At 35.4% G+C, this 24244-nt stretch overlaps 10 protein-coding genes and 1 non-coding gene across 11 annotated transcripts; 7 read left to right on the top strand and 4 right to left on the bottom strand.

Annotated features, from left to right (window-relative positions):
- Window positions 1-31: 31 nt before the first annotated feature.
- On the bottom strand, window positions 32-1430 carry FPOAC1_005003 (uncharacterized protein; the record flags this gene model as incomplete). The annotated part of the gene is made up of 2 exons (XM_044849535.1): window positions 32-1119; window positions 1169-1430. The coding sequence occupies 2 exons, from the start codon at window positions 1428-1430 to the stop codon at window positions 32-34; spliced, it is 1350 nt and encodes a 449-aa protein (XP_044708245.1).
- Window positions 1431-2328: 898 nt separating this feature from the next.
- On the top strand, window positions 2329-3182 carry FPOAC1_005004 (uncharacterized protein; the record flags this gene model as incomplete). Its single annotated transcript, XM_044849536.1, has 2 exons — window positions 2329-2609; window positions 2663-3182. The coding sequence occupies 2 exons, from the start codon at window positions 2329-2331 to the stop codon at window positions 3180-3182; spliced, it is 801 nt and encodes a 266-aa protein (XP_044708246.1).
- Window positions 3183-3873: 691 nt separating this feature from the next.
- On the top strand, window positions 3874-4927 carry FPOAC1_005005 (uncharacterized protein; the record flags this gene model as incomplete). The annotated part of the gene is made up of 2 exons (XM_044849537.1): window positions 3874-4619; window positions 4723-4927. The coding sequence occupies 2 exons, from the start codon at window positions 3874-3876 to the stop codon at window positions 4925-4927; spliced, it is 951 nt and encodes a 316-aa protein (XP_044708247.1).
- A 702-nt stretch (window positions 4928-5629) lies between these two features.
- On the bottom strand, window positions 5630-6472 carry RAC1 (Rho GTPase protein rac1; the record flags this gene model as incomplete). Its single annotated transcript, XM_044849538.1, has 5 exons — window positions 5630-5693; window positions 5765-5997; window positions 6045-6284; window positions 6353-6385; window positions 6443-6472. The coding sequence occupies 5 exons, from the start codon at window positions 6470-6472 to the stop codon at window positions 5630-5632; spliced, it is 600 nt and encodes a 199-aa protein (XP_044708248.1).
- Window positions 6473-7777: 1305 nt separating this feature from the next.
- FPOAC1_005007 lies at window positions 7778-7850 on the top strand. The gene has a single exon. It is a non-coding gene; the product is annotated as a tRNA-Cys (tRNA).
- Window positions 7851-8077: 227 nt separating this feature from the next.
- FPOAC1_005008 (uncharacterized protein) lies at window positions 8078-8482 on the top strand (the record flags this gene model as incomplete). Its single annotated transcript, XM_044849539.1, has 1 exon — window positions 8078-8482. One exon carries the CDS (start codon window positions 8078-8080, stop codon window positions 8480-8482), a length of 405 nt encoding a protein of 134 aa, XP_044708249.1.
- Window positions 8483-17738: 9256 nt separating this feature from the next.
- Window positions 17739-19408, top strand: FPOAC1_005009 (uncharacterized protein; the record flags this gene model as incomplete). The annotated part of the gene is made up of 3 exons (XM_044849540.1): window positions 17739-18511; window positions 18558-19193; window positions 19240-19408. 3 exons carry the CDS (start codon window positions 17739-17741, stop codon window positions 19406-19408), a joined length of 1578 nt encoding a protein of 525 aa, XP_044708250.1.
- A 31-nt stretch (window positions 19409-19439) lies between these two features.
- Window positions 19440-19707, bottom strand: FPOAC1_005010 (uncharacterized protein; the record flags this gene model as incomplete). The annotated part of the gene is made up of 2 exons (XM_044849541.1): window positions 19440-19539; window positions 19592-19707. The coding sequence occupies 2 exons, from the start codon at window positions 19705-19707 to the stop codon at window positions 19440-19442; spliced, it is 216 nt and encodes a 71-aa protein (XP_044708251.1).
- Window positions 19708-19731: 24 nt separating this feature from the next.
- Window positions 19732-20566, bottom strand: FPOAC1_005011 (uncharacterized protein; the record flags this gene model as incomplete). The annotated part of the gene is made up of 2 exons (XM_044849542.1): window positions 19732-20258; window positions 20344-20566. 2 exons carry the CDS (start codon window positions 20564-20566, stop codon window positions 19732-19734), a joined length of 750 nt encoding a protein of 249 aa, XP_044708252.1.
- Window positions 20567-21428: 862 nt separating this feature from the next.
- On the top strand, window positions 21429-23057 carry FPOAC1_005012 (uncharacterized protein; the record flags this gene model as incomplete). The annotated part of the gene is made up of 1 exon (XM_044849543.1): window positions 21429-23057. One exon carries the CDS (start codon window positions 21429-21431, stop codon window positions 23055-23057), a length of 1629 nt encoding a protein of 542 aa, XP_044708253.1.
- Window positions 23058-23347: 290 nt separating this feature from the next.
- FPOAC1_005013 (uncharacterized protein) lies at window positions 23348-24052 on the top strand (the record flags this gene model as incomplete). The annotated part of the gene is made up of 1 exon (XM_044849544.1): window positions 23348-24052. One exon carries the CDS (start codon window positions 23348-23350, stop codon window positions 24050-24052), a length of 705 nt encoding a protein of 234 aa, XP_044708254.1.
- Between the last annotated feature and the right edge of the window lie 192 nt (window positions 24053-24244).

Consider the following 24244-nt stretch of genomic DNA (forward strand, 5'->3'; position numbering starts at 1 on the left):
ATAAGTTATAATTGATCACCCTTCTCTCGTATTACAATGTCTCGTTCCATGGTCTCCATTCTTGTGTCTCCCATGTGGGCATGCATCGAACTTGTTCAGGTGGCGAAAATACCCAGTCGATCGCATTGTCTTCATCCTCCTCCTCAACTATGTCGGACACGTATCCTTTGAGTTTTTTAATATCAGCTCCCCTTTTATCCGAGTACTCGAGGTTAACACTGGGAATCACCGCGATCTTACGAAAGCCCCTGTGCCAGAGATCTTTACAAAATAAGGTCGGCTCTCCCTGAAAGCATTCATTCGGGTTACTCTCTCTGAATCGTGTTCCATGAAGGAGCGGGCTCGCACCGAAAGCCGTAGCTCCATTCCAACACGCAAAAACTTGAAATGGCTTATGTTCCTCAAAACGAGCGCGAGTTTGGGGGTCGTTCCAGAAAAGATTCCACGCGCTGTTCCAGTTCCCGTCCGATCCGACTTCAAAGAACGAGTCGCCTTTGATGGTTCGAGCCACCCATATATCATAGAAAGTCGGGTGTTGACCTACATAGGTGTAATCCATAGCGCATGTCATGTCAGCATTTAAGTTACGCTTCTGATGCACGAGCTCGAGTAGATCATCAGGGCATGCGGCGACGTCGTTGATGAAGAGAACAGTGGTCTCATCTGAAACTGGCACCTGATTCTTGACCAACGGCTCAAGGGCCAAATTACGTAGTTGAGCGAGTTTCTTGATGCGTGCGTCCTTTGAAGGATTTATCTTTGAATTCTGGAACAGATAGACCAAGCCCAAGTCCTTTAGGAACGGATCAAGTGCCGATAGGACATCCGCAGTGCCATCTGCTGAATTTCCTTCAACGATACTTATTGCACATCTAGAAACGCCCAAGAATTGTGCTACTTCAACGATGCTTCCCAGTAGCCGTGGAAGGATGTCCTTGCAGTTGCGTAAGTTGAGAGCAAAGAAAAAGGATATTTTGGGCTCTTGCTCATTCCTCTGTTGCAGCGAACGGTAACGCTGAGAGTTCAGAACAGGACATTTTAGTCTTGGTAGGACGGTAGCTGTTGGATTGAGAATGGCTGAGATGTAGGGAGAGATGCGATCTGCTGAAAGTATAGTACCTGCGTAGCATAAGTATGGTCCTCTTGAGAGGGAGAAAGTGACAAATACCGTTTGAAATGGTTGGAGGAGATGATACAGTTGGACTCGGTGAAGGTGATGAAATGGCTGGCTGCACATATATTTCTGTACTCGTTGTCTTGGCCTTGGTCTCGAGAGATGTTGGACTGATGCTTGCTTGCGCCTCATTGTGCCCGATACTTACGGGATTATACGACGGCCAAGTCAAGCTCCCGCGCCCAAGATACAAACTTGTGACGACAAGTAAGAAACAAAGCAGTGCCAGCAACGGCGCTATAGTTTTTCGAAACATGAGCAACTTGTAAATTAAAAAGTTTATGAAGAAGGAAGAAAGAAAAGGCCAGAAAAGTGACCAGGGAATCGCAATGAATGTCAGTCAACCAACAGCCAGTCTCCGCAAATGGGAGCAGGGGTTGATATATTTGGAAATTAAGCGCCCTCTACTTGCGTGTAGAGACAGACTTCCCGAATTATACATGAACATCTACAAAGCTGATTGTAGTAAACTTATGATGATATTTTATTTAATGATCATAACAAAGCTTTAGGTTATTTATTTTGTTCATGTCTTGATTTCTAAATGAAATCTGGATACAGTTTACTTTTACAGGGGTGAGTCTCCATGCTGAGCTATGCAACCAACTCTCAGTGTCACATCACCCCGGAACCAACAGGTGGAGGAGGCGGGTGGAAAGGAGCATTCTCTACATGGAGACATTGTTTGGCGAGTATAGACCAAAAGGAGGCATTAATATGAGATCCCGACTTGTCACAGAGTTACACTTGTGCGACAGCAAAAGCACAACTGACGAAAAGGACCGAGGACCATCGATGATGTTCAAAAAAAATAACACATCGTAGAATAATCAGACAATCAGCTCAAGGAAATAGAAAGTGTTCAAACAGGGAACGGCCCAATCATGTTCTCAATAGATGCGCCGACCCGAGTTGTCGGTACTCACCATAACACCCATGTAAACGCACAGCGGTAGAGATATAACGCTGAGCTTTCGCACTGATCCTCTTGTAAAGACGTGCGATTCTAACCCCTTTAATGTTTTTGTCTTGACTGTTCTTTCATCGGTGAACGATTCTTCTACATCATGAGGCGGCTTCAACTCTCTTGTTTACTCGTCTTTGCACAGACATTTACATCACTCGGCTATGTACTCAATACGGCGATCCCATCAATGACCAGAGCTACTTTTGAGCAGTCGAGTATTCAACTTGGACCACGAGCCATCAGCACCGAGTTGTCAACATGCGGTTATCTAAACGGCGATCCAGACAAAGAGAGAACTGCTGACTCTGGATTTAACTGTCGTGTTGATACAAGGCATGGTCTATGGGGATTCTGCCCAACAACCGTACTGACCGCTTCAGATTGCGGACTGGCTGGGCACTGCATCGATCGAGGCTCATGTTCGACTGGCTGTGGTATAGCTGATGAAGGTCTGACTACGTTTACCTGGTATGTTGGTTGACAGAACTCTTTCTTCCCCATCAGAGCTAACTCAATGATAGTGGGAAGGGATCGTTCTGTTCTACAGCGATTCTAACGTTCGGGATAGACCAAGAATATATGTACCTTGCCTGCAATAAGTATGCTACAGTTGAGCATTATCTAGTTACCCCAGTACTTGCAGTAACAACAGCAACAACAAAAACGGAACAAACATCGCAAGAGCCAACTTCAACTACGGTTTCGAGCGATGAGTCTTCAACTACTATCGAATTAGCCGAACAGACATCTACTCAAACGACTAGCAGTTCCTCAGGAGAGAAATCTTTGGAACTTGGCCCTGTTATCGGGGGTGCGGTCGGCGGGTTGATTATCATATGTGCGACGGTTATTGGAGGGATCTATCTTCTTCGACGAAATCGCAGGAGGGAAGACAAAGAGGATTTTCCAAAGGCGGACTCTGCAAAGACATTTTGGGCGAAGAATGGAGACAATGTACCCCAAGAGTTACAAAGTGGTTGGATTCTTGCAGAGATGCCGGCAGAACAGAAAGCTCGAGGTCCAGTCGAGTTGGCTGCTTGAATAAGAGGTAATGATGAAATATGCGATTAATGAATTACATAAAAAACAATAGATACTGCAGAGTGGAACGAAATCATTATTATAAATTGAAGTATACAAGTACCTATAGGTAGTCTATGACATTCTCACCTATCCGTAATATTGAGCTACTGACTCCATTATAACAACAACTTCTGCTCCTCTGCAAGCGGTCCTTACGACCGCATGAGTCCTGCTTCTTTATACGTATGCCGTGTCTATTAGTAGTGTGACCTCCATGGGGACGAGCACTTCCTATCTTCAATAATCCTCTACTGCCTGGCCTCCGGAGTCTTAGGATACAAACATAACCAGCCTAAGAAGCATGATCTAAGTAGTCTAAATAGCATAAACTGACCTACTAATTTCGTCTCTTATGCTTCCAGCGGTCAATTCTTCTGATGCCTTGAGGAATGTCCCACTATCAGGCGACACATGATATCCACCCCATGTTATTCCCGACACTGCGGGTCTGTTTGATGCTTCCGCAGGGTTCCGCTTTTTAGTCTACTAGCGCGGGAAATCTCTGGAACAAGCTGCTCCCAGCAAAAAAAAAAGTTGATAAGCACCAGCGAAATACACTGTAAGTTTGGTACACAAAACTCAACCAAAACCAAGACGACTGACTGTTACAGAAGACTCTACATCGCATTCTCAATCACAATCCACAATCATGAAGAGTAAAAGAGCCGAGGCCGAGGAGAAGCCTGTTGTCGCTGTTGAACCCGACAGGAAGCGCAAGCGCGAGGATGATGGCGCCGACGTGAAAAAGGCCAAGAAGGAGAAGCGAGACAAAAGGTTCAAGAAGGAGTCGCGCAAAGAGCGCAAAGAGAAGCGCAAGGATCTACAGGATCTCCCCGAACAAGACGACGATGTCCAAGATACCCAAGATACCCCAATGGCCGACGCAAACGATAAGCCCGCCGATACGACTGTAGACGCCGAAAAGTCTGCAAAGAAGGACAAGAAGGAGAAGAAGGAGAAAAAAGAGAAAAAGGCCAAGGTCGAGAAAGAGCAGCAGGACGCCAGCGCCGATGCCGATGCCGAAACAAAGGACGAACCCAAGAAGAGCAAGAAGAAGAACAAGAAGCAAAAATCCGCAGAGACGGCCACCGAATCCGCCGACGCAGAAGCAGACACCGCCGATGCGAAAGCCAACAGCAAGGCGGATCGTCATATTGTCTTTGTCGGCAACTTGCCCTTTACCGCCACAGCTGAAACCATCAAAGCTCATTTTGCTTCTTTGGATCCTGTGGGAGTCCGTTGCATGAGCGACCCCAAAGACTCAAAGCCGTGCCGTGGTTTTGCATTTGTCGAATTCGCCAAGGTCTGGCATATGCGAACATGTCTTGACAAATTCCACCACTCCGAGTTTACAGATGGTACTTCCTATCCTCGTCGCATCAACGTCGAGCTAACGTGAGTTTATTTTGCTGTCACTGGGATCTTGGCTCGTAGTCAATGCTTCCCACATTCTCATACATCTCTACATTCAGATACAGCAGCTAACTTCTTACAATAGTGCCGGTGGAGGCGGAAAGACAAAGCAACGACAGGAAAAGATCAAGGAGAAGAATGTCAAGCTAAACGAGAACCGCGCCAAGCGTATCGAGCGGGAGAGAGTTGCAAAGGAAGAGAGCAGCAAAGCCAACGCCGACAGACGTCCAGCAGGCGATGACGGCATTCACCCCAGTCGACGTGCCCATATTCCTGGTAAAAAATGGTGAATTACTGGAGGGAGTGGTATGAGACGTGCGAAACTTGTGATAGAAACCAGCTTGACGACATTTCTGGGTCCGTTTTAATGAATGGTCGGATACAAAAGTGTGTTCTCAGGATGGAGAGATACCCATAACGGATGTAGATAATGAGCGGTTAGCTGCAATGCGATGTCTTTGACATCTTGTCCGACCCCAAGTTGACAATAACCTTGACATCTTCGGCCGCAAACAGTCCGGCCCCAAGCAATTCCATTATTCACCAGGTATTGTCACAAAACCTCACCCCAAGGTATCAGAAAGTTTAGCCGCTAGAAGCATAAGAGACGAAATTAGTAGGCAAGTTTACGCTACTTGTGCCATATTTCTTAGGCTTTTTATTTTATACCCTAAGACTTAGGCAGCCGCAGCATGAAATAGAGTGAAAAAGAAAATCAAAAGCCATTCAAGAGCCCGCCTTGCGAATAAAGCCATCATCATATGCAGTTTCCATCTGAGGGAAGCAGACAGATAGATAAACGGACTTGCTGAAAAAATGCAATTACCCCAGTTCAACCATTCCCAAGGATATCTCGTAAAGACCGCCGTGTTATAATCAGATGCCATGCTTGTTGGGCATCCAGAAATCTTCATATCGGTTCGCGTCGTCGAGACGCTTTCGTCGATTCTCAAACGCGCGTGTGCCATTCGCGCGTGGCGTTCATTAGATATCTACAGAATAGAGCACTTGTTCTTCTTTTGCTTCGAAGGTGTGGGTCGAGGGTTGAGGACGGCCCTTGATATTTGTTAGTATGTGTAGAACAACCCCATCCAAAAGTAGTAGGTGATGACGCTGAGTAAACATACCGGATAGCTTCATCAAAAACGCTCTTAAGGTTTCTTTGAGTCAAAGCAGAACACTCGAGGTACTTGTAGGCCTTGATCTCCTTGGCGCAAGTCAGCGCCTGCTCATATGATACAGGCTCCATGCGCTTCTGTCGGAGAGATTCGAGGGTGGATGCGTCCTCTCGAAGATCGAGCTTGGTTCCGACAAGAATGATGGGAATGTTGGGCGCATGATGGTCGATCTCGGGGTACCACTGAAGAGATGTCAGCAGAGTCAGGAGGCGATGAGCTGCCTATTTACCTTTGCCTTTACGTTGTCGAATGATGGAGGGCTAACGATGGAGAAGCAGATGAGGAAGACGTCGGTCTGAGGGTATGAAAGGGGTCGCAGTCTGTCGTAATCCTCCTGACCAGCAGTATCCCAGAGACCAAGACTAATAGGCTTGCCATCGACCATAACGCTAGCAGAGTAGTTGTCAAAGACCGTAGGGATGTATTCGCCGGGGAACGCATTTGTGGTGTAGGAAATGAGTAGACAAGTCTAGAAGCAGTCAGCGAGGGTTTCTGTGATAGTTATCGCGGTAAGCGACAGTTTGTTGTCCGACGTACCTTTCCAACAGCACCATCACCAGTCACCACACACTGTAGCAGCGGTCAGCCAACCAGGTATTGCGTCAGGTAACCTTGTGCTCAACAAACCTTCAATGATTGCACGCCGGGCTGGGCCATTGTTGCGATCGGATAATCGAGAGATAGGAGGAATGGGTATAAATTCGAAGAGGGAAGCGAAGCGCAACAAGCAAACAAGATGTCTAGTCGAGGGGTAGATGAGGATGGTCAAAGCGATGGATGGATGACTGTTGTAGATGTAAAAGAGCAGACTGGACTGCAGACTGACTACTGTGGAGAGGGGCCGGATAACGGAAGAGACAATGACGATTGGCGATGCGACAAAACTCGAATGGATCCTCAGGTGAGTTTCACAGCTGCATAAAGAGATAGGTTAGAGAAGAAACTTGACACAAAACCGAGGTGTAGTTCACGCGTTTTGTGCCGCAGGAGGTGAGGCCACAGGAGGAGGTTCCACCTCTCAATCAGTATGTAGGCTAGACTGCAAAGACCAGGCCCCAACCTGAGGTGGCACTGGACCGTAGGTGGCTACTCGTGCTAGCCCGAGCCTGTTACTGGTGGATGACCCTTATCCTGGCGCCTCTCTCGTGCTAAAGTCCCCCTGCCAGCAGTAATAAGCCAAGAAATAGCCTTGCCGACTAACTTATCCATTTGGATAGTCATGCCCAAGCTGTAGGCGCCTGGAGAGCGAGAGTGGGGGAGTTGGATCCAATTGGAGTAGAGGGATCTTACCTGGCAGATATATCGCAGTCTCTTGCGGTAAGAAATTGTTCTTGACCGTTCTTGGCTAAGAAGATCACTCGGTTGTGGCTACTAAGGTAGTGCCTTTGCCGGATTAAAAAGAATAAAAAATCCAAAGGGAGGTGGGATATAGATAATAAATTGCAACAAGAATAACTATCCGACAATGTTTCGAAAAGGCATGAGGCCTATTGTGGATATCTACAATAGGTAGGTAGCAAGGGACAAGTGAAAGGCCCCAGCAAAAAAGAGTAGCACCCTGTTCTATTAGGTAGTGTTATCAGTTAGACCTTACGGTTTCATTGACTTTTGCTATTGATATAGAACAAGGAATAGTTACGGAGTAATACAGAGATGATAATAATTTTAACAAGAACGAATACGAAGGCATTCCTCTTGAATAAGGACACCATGTCAGATTACGACGGCGAAACAAGACTACGACGAGGTTGACATCATAACGTATATGGACAAAAGCGTCAAGATGTCTGAGCAAGGATAATAAAGAGGTTGGAGATAAAGATATGGACTTAGGCATGCAGCTCATTCATTGAAACCTCCACCTACCTAGCGCCAGACCCTTGCTCTATCTACCTCAGCGAGGGTAGCTGTTGGCAGTCTACATAATACCCAGTTTGAAAAGTTCTTGCAGTTCAATGACAAGGATCGATAGCTCAGTGGTACGAGCGAGGGATTGCAGATCCCTAGGTCGCGTGTTCGATCCACGCTCGGTCCTAACTATCATTTTGCCAAGTTTTACCATTTTGCCTCATCTTACATCTGGCTCTCACATAATCGTCAGCTTACCGGTCTTTATAAACGCTGGCTTTGATATTTTGACGTATTTGACAATTCTTACAATTCTTTTCTTCATTTGACTTGTCCAACTTGCGAGGTGTGTGTATATTGAGACTCGACTTAACCATCGCATCAACACTAACAAAATCCATCAATGCAGGCAGCATGGCTTCAGGCTTGTTTTCCGACTTTTCTCCATGGCATATTCCTGCTGTTTTTATAGCCACTGCTTTTACCTTTGGTGGTCTTTTGCCTTTTGTTTCACCTGCTCGGGCTATACGAGAATATGGCTTACCAGAGCGTGTTGCCAACTCACAACACGCACATACAGCCTTTGCCATCTATGGTAGTCGAGTGACAGCATATGGCATTCTCCTATGGCTATGCTATCTACGTCGTCAATACGAAATGGTCGATACACTTTTGAGCTTTCTCTTATTGTGGGGGGTAGCCGATCTGTACGTCTGCTTGAAAGCAGGGGCTCCAGGGACAGCGGCTTGGAGGTTTGCGAGCAGTGTCTTACTTGGTGGTTGGGGCTATGTAGGTTCAACTGCAAAGGGGTCTTTATAAGTCCTTCATAGGTCATTTATGTCAGTATCATTACAACTGTTTCCTTTGGGAAGCCATATTGTATCTGCAGTCAAGCTGAATAGCTTCAGTATATCTTTGATGATGAAGTATGAAATTTCATTGCAAATAATAATCTGTATACACATTCATATAGAACATGACAAAGTCTTAATTGACGATTCTTATATATATCAAGCTCATCTGGCACGTACGTGTTGGGAAACTTGCTTGTAAATAGAAGATCTTTGAGTATCCAATCTGTGCAGACAGAATGACCTTGATGGAAAAATTTAAGAAAATTGAAAAGGCCTGTGACAAAAGAAAGATCAAAAATACAAACCAAGCTCATTACAAGCTGCACGCCTAAATATTATTATACAGTACTTTTAGAACTTGATATAGGTATCCCTCGAAGTCTAATGCGAAATCGATAGATATAGCTTCATTATGAAAAATAGGGCTCTTAAAGTAACCTTAATCTTATATAAATATAAAAATACTATAAGACCTACTTTATAACCTACTTATCTTTCCTTTAATATAAAGACTTAAAATATAAAAAACTAAATATTTACTTATTAATTAATTTACTCTATTTATTATATATTTTAATCTTTATTATTAATTAATTTTAATTATAATAATAAAATAATAAATAAAAAACTATTTATTAAATATAAAAATATATAAAGGTCTTATTATTTATACTATAAGTATAAATTTACTTTTTTAAATAATATTATTTATATAGCTATTAATATAATTAAAAATAAAAATAAAACTAATATCTATATAAAAGTAAAAGCTATAATAAATATTAATAAATTTAATATTACTTAATTAATTAAAGTAATCTTCTTTAGCTACTGCTTAATTAGACTAGTTAAGTAAATTAAAAATATTAAAAGACTTAAAATAGCTAAAGAAAATAGGAAATTAATTAATTAGTTAAAAGGTAAAGAAAAGGCTCTTAAAATCCTTAAAAATGCCTTTTATAAAGGTAATAACTTTCTATTAAATAAAGAGAAGGAATTTCTAGAGGCCTTAAGAGATAAGTTATTATATTATTAAGGGCTTGGGCTTTGGCCCAAGCCTGAGGCTGATTAGATAAGAAGGGATTACATAAGGACCTAAAGAGGACCTAGAGAGGGGACCTTAAGGAGGAGGTATAGGATTTCTATATATCCTTTTCTCTTCCTCTTTAAGTCTAATAATACTATTATTAATATCCTAAAAGTAGCCGCTTAAGAGCCAGTCCTTTATATATATATAGTATAAAGGGCTAAGTCTTAATAGGTTATTATATAAAAGGGAGGCCTTATATTAAGCTATTTAAGACTAAGGAAAAAAGGAAAAAAAAGGATAAAATTATAATAAGGTTACTATAAGAAAACTCTATTATTATATAGGTATATAGACTACTAGATAAAGGGTTACTTAATTAATAAAGATAAATTAAGTTTAACTATAGTAATATAGGCTATTATAATATAAATTAATTTTTTAAATATAGTATAGTTATTAATAATACTTTTTTATTTTTTAAGCTAAAGCTAATAATAATAAGGTTATAATATAATTAGCTTTTATTAATAAAGAAAAATAAGCTTCTTTAACTTTATAAAAGCCTTATTATTACTTTATTACTTTTTAATATTTATATTTCTTTTCTTTTATAATTTATAGTTAGTATATAAGCTATATAATCTATAGATATCTTTATAATACTATTACCTTAATTTTCTTTTTTTTTTTTCTTTTTTTATATAATTATAATTATATAGCTACTTTATTCTTATTATTATAACTTTATAAACTTATAATATATTTATTCTTACTTTTCCTAGCTAGATTATATTATTTTTATTTATATTTCTTTATTAAAATTATCTTTTTTTATTATAAACTTATTATATTATATCTTTTAATTATTTTATATTAAGCTCTTTTTATTCTTTTTATTTTCTTTATTCTCTTTTAAATTTACCTTTAAATAAAATTTTTTTTTAAGTCTTTATTAAGTTTATTATTAATTTCTCTAGTATAATAAATTATTAAAACTGCCTTAATTATACTATTAAATAATATCTAGGTCTTCTTATATATATTAAAAAGAAAAATAAAAACTATAATATTAAAACCTTTTTTATTTTTATTTATATTACTATTAAAGGTAATATATATTTATTACTTTATTATTACTTTAATATTATTAACCTTATAAATAATCTTCTTTATAAAGTATAATACTTATTAGGCTAATAATTAGCCTTATATATTAATAAAAACTTTACTTATTCTTTATAATAGCTTTATTATTAACTTATTATAATAGTTTCTTATTATTAATATATTTATTTTATAGAACTTAATAGGTCTTTAGGGTAATTTCTTTTAATATACTAATAATAATAATATTCTTATTAATCTAGAAGATTATAAGTAAAAGTATTTTAAAGATATTATAAGTTATTTATAATATACTTATAGTAACCCTAATTAATTTATATTTTTTCTTTATTTAAAATATAATTAAAGTATATACTGCTAATTAAGCTATATTAATATATCTAGCTTATAATAACCTCTTTAAGGATATAATATAAGCTAAGTATAATACTTATATTATAATTACTTATATTAATATAAAGTCTATTTACTATTTAAATCTAATTGCCTTAAAGTAACTTAAGGCTATTCTTAATATTATAAATTTAATATAATATTATATTAAACTTAATTAAGCTTACTAAAGTAATAAGCTAATTTATAGCCTTTTTACTTATATTTTCTTTAATATAATTAATATTAATTTATTAAAGCCTAAGGTTAATTTTATTAAGTTATTAATAAAATTAATTTTCTTTATTATAAAGAGGCTATAATAGGCTATTCTTATTATACTTAATAAAAAGTATAAAGATAATATACTTAAGATAATTACTCTTTTTAATAATAATAATAATAATTAAAATATTAATAATACTATTATTATAAATAATAATAATAATAATAATATTTAAGATAATAATACTTAAGTAGTAAATAGTATTAAAAATAATATAGAATTTCTTAATTAATTATTAATAAAATTAAATTAAATAATTTATATACTTTTAATATAAAAGTTTAATTTATATTAATTTAATTAATTTAATATAGCCTGCTTTAAGTCTTAGATAAAGACCTTTTTATTTATATTAATTATTACTCTTATTTTATTATTAAGCTTTTTAAAGAAATAGAAATTTATTTAAGCTTTAAGTATATAATAAACTTAATATAATTATTAAATTTCCTTCTTAATATACTTTATAATATATTCCTTTAAGAATAGCCTTAACCTTATTATATAATTATTATAAACTGCTTAAAAGGTTTATTATTCTCTAGAATAAATCTATATTATACTTTAAAATTATCTAAAGCTATTATTCTTTTAATATAATTAATTAATTTCTATAAAGGCACTTTATACTTTTTCTATTTAATTAAGTATTAATAAATTTATTTATAATCTTAGTTTTTTTACTAGGTATATTTAATTTATTTTATTACCTATTTATTTTTACTATTTATTAATATAGTAAGAAGTTAAATATTATTATTTTATTAACCTAGAAAGAGATTATTAATTACCCTTTTTAAAAGGTTAATATAAAATTAAGGATATATTTTACTAGGGATATTAAGTTTTACTATATAGCTACTTAGTATTTTTATAACTATATATTTATATTATTATTAATTAAGCTTTTTAAATAGTTAAATAGATTTAATATTTATAAGTTTTAATTATACTTTATTACCTATAGAGAATCTTTTAATAAGATATTTATATTAATTTATAATATCTTTTTAATATTATTAAGTAATAATAGCTTATATTTAAATAAGTTTAAGTACTTATTATAGCTTAATTATAAATTATTAAATATTAAACTCTTTATAATCTTATAGCTTAAAGTCTATATCTCTATTTATTAAAAAAGGGGGTATATAATAACTATATATAATAAAAAAAAGGCTTATACCTAAGGAAGTATACTTATAGCTATTTAATAATAGTTATACTATAAGTAAAAGGCTTAATTAATTATCTTAAGAGTAATTAATATAGATTTATAGAATTACTTATATTTCTTAATTTAATTATTTAAGACTATTATCTATTTATAAGTAATATATAGTATTAAGTTATTATTTAATTCTTATTAACTTATAAAAAGAACTTTAAAACTTTTTAATTTAATTTATACTTTTATTATTAATAATTAAGGTAAATATACTATAGAATTTATAGTAATAGCTAAGAAATTACTATATATACTCTTTAGCTTTTATATTAAATATAGCTTTTAATATAATAATTCTTATTAATTAATCTTAAATAACCTATAAATATTAATTCTATTAATCTCTTAAGGCTAGAAAATTAATAATAAAGTCTATTATAAGTTTATTATAAAGTTATTAAGAAATTAATAATAATTTTAATAATCTTTATTTTATTTCTCTTTAAATATAGTTTTAATTATAAATATTATAATTCTTAATAAAGTAATAATATAACTATATAAACCTAGGCTAATATTAATATTATTATACTTAAGCTTAAGTAGTATTATATTTTAAGTAATTCCTTAGGATTAAGTTATATTTTTATTAAATAATATAAATTTATAATTAATTTATAATACTTTTATAGTTATTATTATTACTTTTAAATATTTAAAAATATTCTTAATAATAAAGATATTTTTTTTTATTAACTTTATATTTTATAATTTAAACTTATAACTTTAATTTTATAAAGAAATATTAAGCTTATTACTTAATAGCTATTTATATACCTAGATATATTATATTTATATATACTATTTTATTTTATAAGTATTAAAGATTAAAGTCTTTTAGAAAAGTATTTTACTAATTAAATTTAATAGTTATTAGCTTATCTTAAGAGTATAGTTTAATTAAAATAAGGCTTTTATTTAGTATTTTATTTAGTATTTTATTTAGTCTTAAGCTTAATTCCCTAGAGATTAATATTAATTTATTTTAATTTTCCTTAGAAATTTCTCTATTTATTTTTATTATTAATACTTATTTTCTATATCCTTAGATATACTTATTATCTATCTTTTAAAGTTAATTTTATTTTTTATAACTTAAAGTATTAAGTATTATAGTATTTTTATTTACTTAATAAATAAATTAAAAAAGGAATTCTAATAGCTTTTTTACTTAATAAACTTACTATTTTAATAGATCTTATTTTATTATAAAGTACTTTAAGTTCTTATAGTTTATAAAGATTATAAAAAGTTTAATACTATATAGCTTTACTTTTTATATTTTTAAGTAATATATTATAACTAATATCTCTTTATTATAAATTAAATAGTTATATTTAGTAAAAAAGAGTTATTATAAAATATATATAATTAAATAAATAATTCCCTATTTATCCTTTTATAAAAATACTTTACTTATAATAAACTTAGAATTATTTAATTTAATAAAAATAAATTATTAAAGATCTTATTTTATTAATATAAAGGCTTTAATAAAGTAATATTTTAATTCTTAAAATATAATATCTTTATTACTTATCTATATAAATAGTATACTCTTTTTAATAAATTTTATAAAAAAGATAGCTATTATAAAGAAATTTAAAATAAATATATAATAATAATTTATAAAGCTTAAGAAACTCTAGACTCTTTTAATTAATATAAATATAGCCTATTTATAAATAGCTTATTACTTCTTTAGATTATAAGATATTACTTTTTCTACTTTAATAATAAACTTTAAGTATTTAATCTCCTTAATAATAAACTTATACTTCTTTAGATTTAAATATAATCTAGCTTTTAATAAAGACTATAATATTTTTTTTATCTTTATTATATAGTCTTTTAAGCTTTTTAATAAATAAATTAAAATATTATTAATATAAGCTATTATAAATTTATTTAAATATTTTTATAATATTAAATTAATAAATCTTTAAAATATAGTAAAAATATTATTAAGTTTAAATAGATATATAAACTATTTAAATAAATTAAAATAAGTCTTAAAGGCTATTTAGTCTTTTTACCTTTTTATTATTTATACTTTATAAAATATTATAATAATATTAAGCTTAATAAACTATTTAACTCTTAAGAGGTTTTATAATATCTTTATAATTAAAAGTAAAAGGTAATAATCTTACTATATAATTATATTAAGAGTATAATAATTATAGTAAAATCTTAATTTATTTCCTAATTTCTTAATAAATAATATAAAGGCTATTATAATTAAATTACTAGCTTAAATAAATCTCTTATTAAAGAGATTAATTAATATCTTTTATAATATAAATAGTTCTTTTCTTAATATAGAGTATAATAGCCTTTAAAGGAAAAAAGAGTTATTTTTATTCTTATCTTTTATAAAATTAATCTTATAGTTTACTCTTAGTTAATAAGGAAATAGCTATAATACCTTTATATTATTAAAAAAATATTAAAACTCTTTATAAATCTCTTAAAGTAATTTCTCTTTTAAGTTAATTAAAGTTTTTTTTATAAATATCTTTTTAATATCTTAAAGATTAATAGTATTAATAAAGTTAATAAGCTTATATTAAGTTCTTAAGTTAATTCTTTAAAGAAAGGTTTTAATTTTTAATAAATTAATTTAATAGTTTACTTTCTTTTACTATTAGCTTATTTTTTCTTATTATAGCTTTCTATAGATTTATTTAATATATATTATAAATATAAAGGCTAAGAAAAAAGCTAATTTCTTAACCTAGCTTATAAAATCATATTCTATTATTATAAAAGGAATTAAAATATTTATAATATTATAATAAATTTATAATTAATAAGATATAATAATTATTTAATTTTATTCTATTTAGGGTTTCTTTAAAAATATATTTCTTTTTAATCTATTAATAGTATAAATATAAATAATTTAATTATAATTATTAACTTCTAATTAAAAGTAAATAATACTCTTTAATATAATCTCTTAATTATTCTTAATAAAGCTATAAAATTATTATTTCTTTTTATTAATATATAAAAAATAAAGGTTATAAATAAATTAAGAATTAATTAATAAGTATATATTATACCTTAAGTCTATTAAAGCTTCTTAAGCTTTATTATTAATTTAATATAGTATTATAGTTAAAATACTAAATATTTTTTTTTTTATAATTTTTAATCTTTATTCTTTATCTTTATAGGCTTTAATGCTTATTTTTATATTAAAGCTATTTATTTCTTAAGTAATATTTTTTATTTTCTTTAGATTTCTTATAATAAAGACTTTATTAAGTTATAATACTATTATTAAGCTTACCTTATAAAGACTCTTTAATATATATTATATTAATTTATTATTATTATTATTTCTTAAGGTAAATAGTAATTAAATATTTACTTAAATTATATTTAAAGTAATATCTCTAGCTTTACTTTATTAGCTTTTTCTTTAAACTATAATAATCTTAAGGGTTAACTATAGTATAATTTACTTTTACTATTTAAGTATTATTATCCTTATTAATTATTAGCTTCTTAATAAACTAGATATAATCTCTTAATTAAAATAATATTTTCTCTTTTTAATAAAAAGTCTTATCTTTTCTTTAGGCTTAATTTAGCTTTTAAGTTATAATTTATATTTTATTAAGCTATTAATTTATATTATTTATAAAGAAATTAATAATAATTAGTTAATTAATTAATTACTTATTTAAGGTATTTTATAGGAATATAATCTTAAAAGAGTTATTTTATATATTCTCTTTAGTATTAGCTATAATACTCTTAAATTAAGAGAAAAAGATTAAAAAAGATTTATTTTTATTTTAATAAAAAATAAATAGCTTAACTATAATTTACTTCTTAAGATTAAGATTTAAATTAATTTAATTTAAATAAGTTATAAAGACTTTAGGGTTAAAGCTATAATAACTCTTTTATAAATAGAAAGTTTAAACTATTTACTAAGACTTAATATTTAAATATTAATTAATTAAGTATTATATATCTTATAGCCTTTTAAAGAAAGTATAATTAATCTTAAGCTTATTATATATTTATTATACCTATATAGTATATTTATTATATTTTCTTAAGTATTTCTATAAAAAAAGAAATAATATTTTATAAAGAATTTAAATATTTATTAAAGTTAATATTAAAAGTATAAAAAGATTTTCTATAAAAATAGGTATTTCCTTAAGGAAAATAAATAATAAGATTATAGCTTATATATTTTAAATTTATATTTATAATCTATTTACTTATTTCTAAAGAAGGTTTAATCTTTTATATAATTAATATTAAAACTAGCTAATAAGTTAATATTATAATTCTATAAATATCTATTATAACTTTAATAGGTTTTTTTAAGTCTTTTTTATTTTTTTATTAATTTATTATTACTTTTTAATAAGATTATTTTAATATATAAATTAAATCTTAAATAATATAAAAGGCTAAATCTTAATAAATTATTATATAAAAAGGAGGCCTTATATTAAGTTATTTAAGACTAAAAAGAAAAAAAAAAAAAAAGTTATAATAAGATTACTATAAGAAAACTTTACTATTATATAGGCATATAAATCACTAGATAAGAGGTTACTTAGTTAATAAGGGTAGATTAAGTCTAGCTACAGTGACACAGGCCACTGTAGTATAGATTGATTCTTTAAACACGGCATAGCTATTAACATATAGTATAGCTTAAAGAGCTATTTTAGGAGGCTATAGTGGTAATTAAAATACTACGATAAAAACAGGAAATTAGTATATAGGGTTAAGCTGCTTAGAAAGGGTCGTTTAGGTGATTTTATAGGTTAGTTAAAGGAAGGTTTTGTGGATTATATAAGGTTTCGGTTACTCTGTGTGAGCAATAAACAAGTAATCGCATAGTACTTTTAGAACGATGGACCCCATCAAACAGATTAAGCTCAGATTCACCTTGAATAGGGAGGTCCGTGCATTTTATAGAGAGCTTGAGTTCCCCTCGTCGCGTCGCGTTCCATTCTTAGAGGCAGTATAATTACACCAACTGGATCAACAACAAATTTATCCGGAAATACGAGACAAAATAATGCACTCCAGTCATCTAAGCTAATCAAGTTGAATCGCTCATGAACCCTTATCCTGAGACGCCTGCTCTTTGAGCATCATCCTCCGAGTACCTATTCCGCATCTAAATAAACATCACCATGTCAAGTCCAACATCATCACCCAAGGCGGCCTCGCAACAGACGCCAGCGCAAACTCCTTCGAGAACTCCTCGCAGAGCAGTCAGCGCTGAGCCTTACTCTGCTCGTGCATCCATCCACACTCCTCTAGATCGTACTGGCGCTCGTGATTTCCGAGCCTCTCTTCGTCGAGGCACTCCTGCCTCTGCTGGCCGATCCAATGCGCCAACTCCCCACGCCAAAGCCGCCCGAAGGCTTCTCGACCAACGCCGAACAGCAATGTTTACTCCTGGAAAGAATCGCAGGCAAAGCATGATGCAACAGAGAGAAACGCCCTTGGATATTCTGCGACATCTCGGTCGAGCATTAGCACCCAAAAGCCAACCGATTCAATATTCTTCTTCCTCATCTCCTGGTATACGAAAAAGCTCATCGCCGGCACAGCAGGAGCAAAGCAATCTTTACGACAATGAAGACGATGACGACGACGATGAATTTCTTACTCGGCGACCAAGACTTTCGTTGCCACTGGATGAAGACGCTTCTAGTATGAGCTCAGAAATTCCACCACCACGATTGTCACAGTTGGATGAAGATAATTTCACAGTTCAATCAATTGAAATGCCTCGACGATATGCGGACAATTCCCGGTTATCTCGAGGCAGCCCAGGAAGTGAGCGCATAAGTGACTACTTCAACGAGCCTACAGAAGATATTGGTCAACAGTCGGACTTTTTCCCTGGATTTCTGGAAAACCTCGACGCAAGAGCTGGTGAAGATGTCTCTTTAGAAGCGTACGTCACCCAGTATAAGTTTATGGTATTGACTGACCCAGAATAGATTCGAAGCAGATCAAACCCGGCGGATGACCGAGGGTAGAGGAAGTGACTTTAATCTAGATATGCCCGAGGGTTTGGATGATCAAACAGTCTTTCAAATGTCTGATCCAGCTGATGGCTTACAACAAACGTCTCCCATTGTTGATCAATCAATCACAGAAGCCAGAGGCGATGATGCTGGTGATCCTCAACAAAATGTCGTGTTTGGTTCCGACTCTGATGGTGGAGCAGACTTTGGCATGGATGGTTGGGACTATGGGGGTGGCATGGACGATCACAGCTCAATAAACGAAGAACTGCAACCAGCTATGGAACCGACCGTCACAACCTCGACACATCACCTGCCAGCTGATGACAGGCTGCCTCGTGGATTGAAAGCAAACAAAAAACGAAAACGCATCTCACAACATGGCATCGAATATCCATCACTCCCCCCAGCTTTTGTCAAGAGGGTAGCGCAGACAGCTCTTCAATCGTCAGGTCTAAGCAATCAGCGTCTTTCAGCAGAGACACTAGATGCTCTTATTCAATCTTCAGAATGGTTTTTCGAGCAATTGGGCGATGATCTAGGAGCGTACGCAGATCACGCCAAGCGCAAGACGATTGAAGAGAGCGACGTATTAACACTCATGAAAAGGTAAGTCACCTCTGGCCAGCTCCTTTTCTATTCTAATATCGTACAGGCAACGCCAGATTGGACCTCGCTCTTCCATGTTCTCTCTAGCGCAGAAGCACCTCCCAAGAGAACTCCTCCAGGAGCTGAGAATGCCAGTGCCACAACCCATCAAACAACGCAAGGCAAAGCGTGTGTCGGATCAAGGTGACGAAAGAGAAGTGGCAGAGTATACATGAGTTTTGCATGATATGCATGGCACAATTTATTTTACAGGCCCTTTGAGCGGGCTACACGACGAGCAACATCGTTTGCGGGCTTCTTAACCACCATCCAAAGCATGATGGAGGTTGCAAAGCAAAGGCCGTACCTAAATCAAGGGTTAGCTCGCTGGCTCGAGTCGGCATAAGGATACAACTTACCAGGTAAGGATGTACTGAGCGTGGTTGTTTCGCAGATTAACCTCTGCGGGTCGGCCATAAGGAATACCTCGAGATTCCCAGTCGACCATTTGCATAAACTCGGGTTCTGGTATCATTAGCAAGTTATGAGATATGAAGGATCATGAGAATAGTATACCCGTAGTAACCTCTACCCAGACAGGCTGAGCGCCGGTCAAGGCAGCCATCTGCTTCACATCCGGGAAATAAAACATGCCCTTCTCGGGTTGATTTTCAGGTGTAAACATGTTCTTCTTCCATGGCTCTCTCAAGAGTCCCTCGACTGTGACTTGACCGGTTGGCAATCCATCGGGTCTCGTCCTCTTGTCTCTGTGCTTTTTGTCGATCCAGCCTCTGTTGACCAAGATTGTTGTGCCATTCTCTCGCTCCAACGGTGTAACGACCATGTATCCGTCTGTGCCGTCACGCATGCGAGGCCCAATAAGCATCTCTTGGTCATGTCTGAAATGGCCCGTTGCTAGCACGCGGCGGTAATCGAAGTCGTGAATGGCATCAGGGTCGATGGTAGGCGGTAGAGGTAGAGGATCGCGGATAAGACGGTCTTCGAATTTGGCGAGGAGCTCCGACTTCCATCCTAGGCGTTGGACCTGCCATGTCCCGAGTATGAATGCCGTTACGGGAATGATGGCTACATCAATTAGTCTATATTTGATGATGCATTGACAAGAACAGCAATGATAACACGACCCCAGGGGCATCAGCAAATATCATACCGAGAATAATGAGACCAGGTCCATGACGTTTTCCTACTCGGACAAGCTGTGGAGGTCCGTCTAGAATAGAGACGAATTCTGGATCATCGGCTGAGGGTTGCTTCTTGCGACGGAAGAAGGAGGATGTAAAGTTTCTTCTTGGCGGTGCGTTTGCGAATCTTGTGCAGCGAGGAACTTGTCTTGAGATGCGCAGGCTGCGCAAAAGAGTCTGTGGCGCATTCATTGTGTCTGATGGCGCATTGAAGTCCAAGATGGTCGTGATAACCTGGACTTGATGATTGTGGGTCGACCCACTTACCCTGAAGCTGGAGTTGGAGCCAGTCTCTTGAGAATATTTACATTTAGATTAATCAGTCTAACTTGAATATCGAAACGTTAAAGTATTTCACACGGTATAGATACGGTCTTGAGAGGAGTGGACGATCCAGAAAAATCCATACCGGTTAGACATGTTGATAGCATGTGCACACTATCACGACTCGAGTCCATTCAATGAGTCAGACAGCTGTTGAACAGCACACCCGATAAACAAACAACTGTCAAGCCTGCCAGTTTGCTACGCTTACTGAGGTTAATTAACACCATCGGTCTATTTAAGCCAATAACGATCGACTTGATACCACTGGGCCAAGTTTGGAGAACTAAAAGATGCTTAGTTCCGACAAGTAGTCATGAACCAACAATTAGTAACAACTATCCAATGTACTTACTCCCCCTTTCGAATCAAGGTTTGATCTTGGAAACATCGTCATATCTGAGACATTCGACAACTTTATGAACCCAAGCCACGCTGTGAGTTGTCTCAATCACAAAGATGACCGCCAGTCTCTACTTCACCAGACAATACAATGCAGTCGTATTCTTTCACGGAACATCACAACAGGGCACGACTCGGAACAAAGAGTTGCACAGAATGTCGCCGTCGAAAAGTGAGTTGTGTATTTGACGAGCGTCAAAGAAAGTGTCGTCAATGTGTGGTTCACTCTCTTCTTTGCGAGTCGCAACAAGTACATCAACAATCTTGCGATCAGAAGGATCGAATTATACAAGAGCTGAACCACTTTGTCACTCAAGTCGAGTCACGCATGGTGGAAATGCAAGAGTCCATCAGTATCTTGACAAGCCAACTCGACAAATGCAACGTTGCTGGCTCTGCTGACTCCCCCAAGAGCCCTCATGAAGAAGAGGTCAATACCAAACCAGAAGATTCACAACTGCAAAACCTTAGAGGTACTCCAGATGATGAGCATGTGTCCCAGACTCCTATATCGCAGTTGGAGTTGATACCGGGCGATCTCATCCTGAATCCACAGACACTCATGACGATCCTAGACTACTCTTACTCTGGAGATCAATTACGATCCAGTCTCATGCTCTGGCCTTTTGGAATAATTCACAATGATCCAGAGGAACACGGCGTCTTTTGCAACCACGACAAGATATTTGATGCATTGCGATCCAGAGACGTTGGACTTGTATCTAAATGCCTGGCCTGGATCTGTCTTCTCCTCTCACAATTACCTAGAGACTTCAAAGATGTTGAGACTGGCTTACCTCTATACCCCGAAGACTTTATCGATCGCATCCTCACGCAGGTATCAATATTGTATCTTGCAGACTGCACACCAGCCTGCAGCATCGACTCAATAGAAGCACTAGTTCTTCAATACGAGTTGTTCATTGCTATTGGTCGTCCGAGCAAAGCATGGAAATGCGTTAGAGCCGGCATTGAGAATGCTCTGTTACTCGGCCTTCATCTTCGTCAGAACTTGGTGTGGGATGCTTTGTGGATTCGAGATCGTCAAATATCTCTCATCATAGGGCTGCCTTATGGTACCCCCAATTCAGACATAGACACGACGGCTGTGCTCGAGCCCCTGAGAAAAATCGGACTGGTGTCGGGACTTATTAGCGACAGAGACCGATTGCGCCAAGACACGCCTTTCAGTATAATGACAAGCATCGTCGATGAGATGAAGGAGCTCAAAATCATGATTCCGGATGAATGGGCAGAGACTGACTTGAACTTGGCATTTTCACCAATAGGACATGCCATCATGAGGCTCTACAAACATACTCTCAACATAATGATTCATCTACCTTATTCTCAGTTTGCTAGCTACGACAAGCAGTTTGAGTACACCCGGATCGAAGTTTTGGAATCAGCTGAAGGAGCAATACGGGCTCACAGGGATATCAGAAGTTTGCAAGACCGTTTTCAACGATGTGATTTGTTTGACTTTCTTGCATTCAACGCTGCTGTCATGCTCATCGCAGATTTGGCAGCCAAAGAGACACCGAGAACGATGGAAGAAGAGGAACGAATTTGGACTGTCATCACGGATTTTGTTAACATGTTAAGGAAGACGGGTGAGGTTTTGGAGAATGCAACAGCTGACCAGGCAGCCGATGTGCTTGAGATATTGCATGCTGCATACAAGGGCAGGTATCGGGGTCAACTCTACCCGTATCAAGTGACTATACCCTACTTTGGTAGAATCAGTGTCAGCCGCCAAGCTGGCGAGTCGGAGGCCGCGAACACAACGACTGTTCAGATCGAATCGAGTGTGTATACGTTTAGGTTGCCTCCGAACGAGAAGTTAACTAAGAACGAGTTGACTGATGACTGGACCAAGATAGATCTATATGGGTCTTATGGATGGAGGGGTATTTACACATTCGTAGATGACGTATCAGGCTTGCCATATAGATGATTTATGTGGGTGTTCCTCAAAGTCTAATATAAATGATGGAGATGCTGAATTCACATGATGGTTTGGTGGCTGACACGAGATGACCAATCAATGCTACTAGCCGAAACAATTCCCCCTCCAAGCCCATGCATAAAGTAACCAAACTATGAGATATATAATTGGCTGTTTAATTGCTTTTTGTTATCCTGTGGTCTGCGCACTGTGATGATATATAAATCCTGTCACATTCCCCTTCGTCTAGATAAAACTTTACATCTTCTACTTACCGACATTCGGCTATACCACCCACAATGGCCTGCTGTAGCGTCTGCAAGAAAAGCGAACCGGAGGTTTCCCTCAAACGCTGCGCGAAATGCTCTTCCGGAGCTTACTGTTCCAGGGAGTGCCAAAAGAACGACTGGAAGCAGCACAAAAAGATTTGCGGCAAGGCATCTTCTGCATCTTCCCAAGCGACTGAGAGCAGCGGATCACCACCAAAGGGACTCGATCAGCCTATCCCTGATCCATTTACTCGGCTGGACAATGGAACATATCTGCACAATCGCCCTGAGAAGGATGTCTATCGCCTTCTCATCGACTGTTACCGCCTACGTGTCGAGGACATGTACAAAATCGAGGGCGAGGTGATGGAAGATAGCCTGTACAGTGGTGCCGGGGATGGATCGGTTGGTTTCCAAGAGTTCCTTGACGACATCTCGGATAAAAAGGGACTTCTTCCTTCCTGGTGGACACCCGAGAAGGAGAGAGAGTGCGAAGAGTTCGGCATGAACTCGTCATGGCATAATTTGAAGTTTGCGATTGTAAAATCCGATATCATTGAACACTACGGAGATCCCCAGTTTCCCATGCAGCTTCGTATGCTGGGTGAGGCAGTCTACGGCGAAGCCCCTGGTGGAGCTGATGGTACAGCTATGAGAAAGATGCTGGTTTCAATGGAGGCGGGTGGCATGGATGGAATGGCTGCCACTCTGCTTGATATTTCTCGTTCCCGATAAAGAGACTATGTAATGGGAAACCTCGAGATGGATATCATGGACATCGCTGAGCACGGGGTAGATTGCATGGATGTACCATGACCGCGTGGTAACTTGCACAATTGGAAAATACACGGTCGGGACCTTTGAGAAGCGGTGCGGCTGATATCTCTTTTACAAAACCGTATGCTTGTGAAAAGAATCTCAAAGCCA

The sequence above is a fragment of the Fusarium poae genome, chromosome 2 (assembly GCF_019609905.1).
Source record: "Fusarium poae strain DAOMC 252244 chromosome 2, whole genome shotgun sequence".
NCBI lineage: Eukaryota > Fungi > Ascomycota > Sordariomycetes > Hypocreales > Nectriaceae > Fusarium > Fusarium poae.